Here is an 804-nt window from a genome sequence, read left to right as displayed (position 1 = left end):
GAAAAGCTATACTTTAATTACTGCGATCGTTTGTACAATGAAAACAGGTACCAGAAGCCTGGTCTCAACGCTCACAACCGTACAAAAGACAAATACAACACCTGCATGTGGCACGCGTGGCCTGGCGTCTCCCACTCTGGGGCACGTGGCAGGCCGTCCCCACCCCATTCTTAACTGCGCTGGGCCTCACCTTGGTCCCCTCAACCTCGTGGGGGCGGGGAGAGCATCGCACTAGCAAGTAAGAGCCCTCCCTCGTGGTCAGTGGAATTTAAGAAAAAATTAAAAAAAAGATAAAAGTCTAAACAGGCAGAGCTGTCGCTAAAATTAGGAAGTTATAACTTTTTTGGTTAACTTTAACAATTCAAAAATGTAATATTGAATCCAAAAAAGTATCTGAAATCACACAAAAGGTAACCCATATTAAAATTTAAAAAATAAGTCCAGAACACCCCCAAGAAATGAACCTAAAAGCTTCCGTGGGCTGGGGCTCGGCAGCAGTCGCAGGCCAGTCACAGGTCGTCCCTCAGAGCCCCGCAGTGACGGCAGGCGGGGGCGGGCTGCCCCTAGGACACGTTGGCCATGGGCTTGTACTTCTTGAAGCGCGTCCACTGGCCCGTGGCATAGTTCATCTCGAACACGGTGTCCACCAGCATGGTGGTGCTGCCCTGGCCGTCCGACTTGGGCAGGTCCTCCGTGTGCTCGCTGAGCTTGATCTGGATCACGTCGCCCTGCTCCTGGCACGGGTTCTCTGTGGAGGGCAGGGGCTGCTGGGTGGGGCACCGGGGCCCTCGCCCCCCCCCCCCC

General features: G+C 53.9%; 1 protein-coding gene across 2 annotated transcripts in view; it reads right to left on the bottom strand.

Moving 5' to 3' along the window:
- NELFA (negative elongation factor complex member A) overlaps window positions 1-804 on the bottom strand; it is a 19,374-nt gene continuing 18,570 nt past the window's right edge. For both annotated transcript variants that reach the window (XM_040624892.1, XM_040624893.1), the window contains exon 11: window positions 1-748. In XM_040624892.1, coding sequence (XP_040480826.1) covers window positions 564-748 — 185 coding nt within the window. In that variant the 3' untranslated portion in view covers window positions 1-563. The remainder of the gene's footprint in view (window positions 749-804) is intronic.

The sequence above is a fragment of the Ursus maritimus genome, unplaced genomic scaffold, assembly GCF_017311325.1.
Source record: "Ursus maritimus isolate PB19 unplaced genomic scaffold, ASM1731132v1 scaffold_8, whole genome shotgun sequence".
Taxonomy (NCBI): Eukaryota; Metazoa; Chordata; class Mammalia; order Carnivora; family Ursidae; genus Ursus; species Ursus maritimus.
This window is presented reverse-complemented; position numbering and strand designations above follow the sequence as displayed.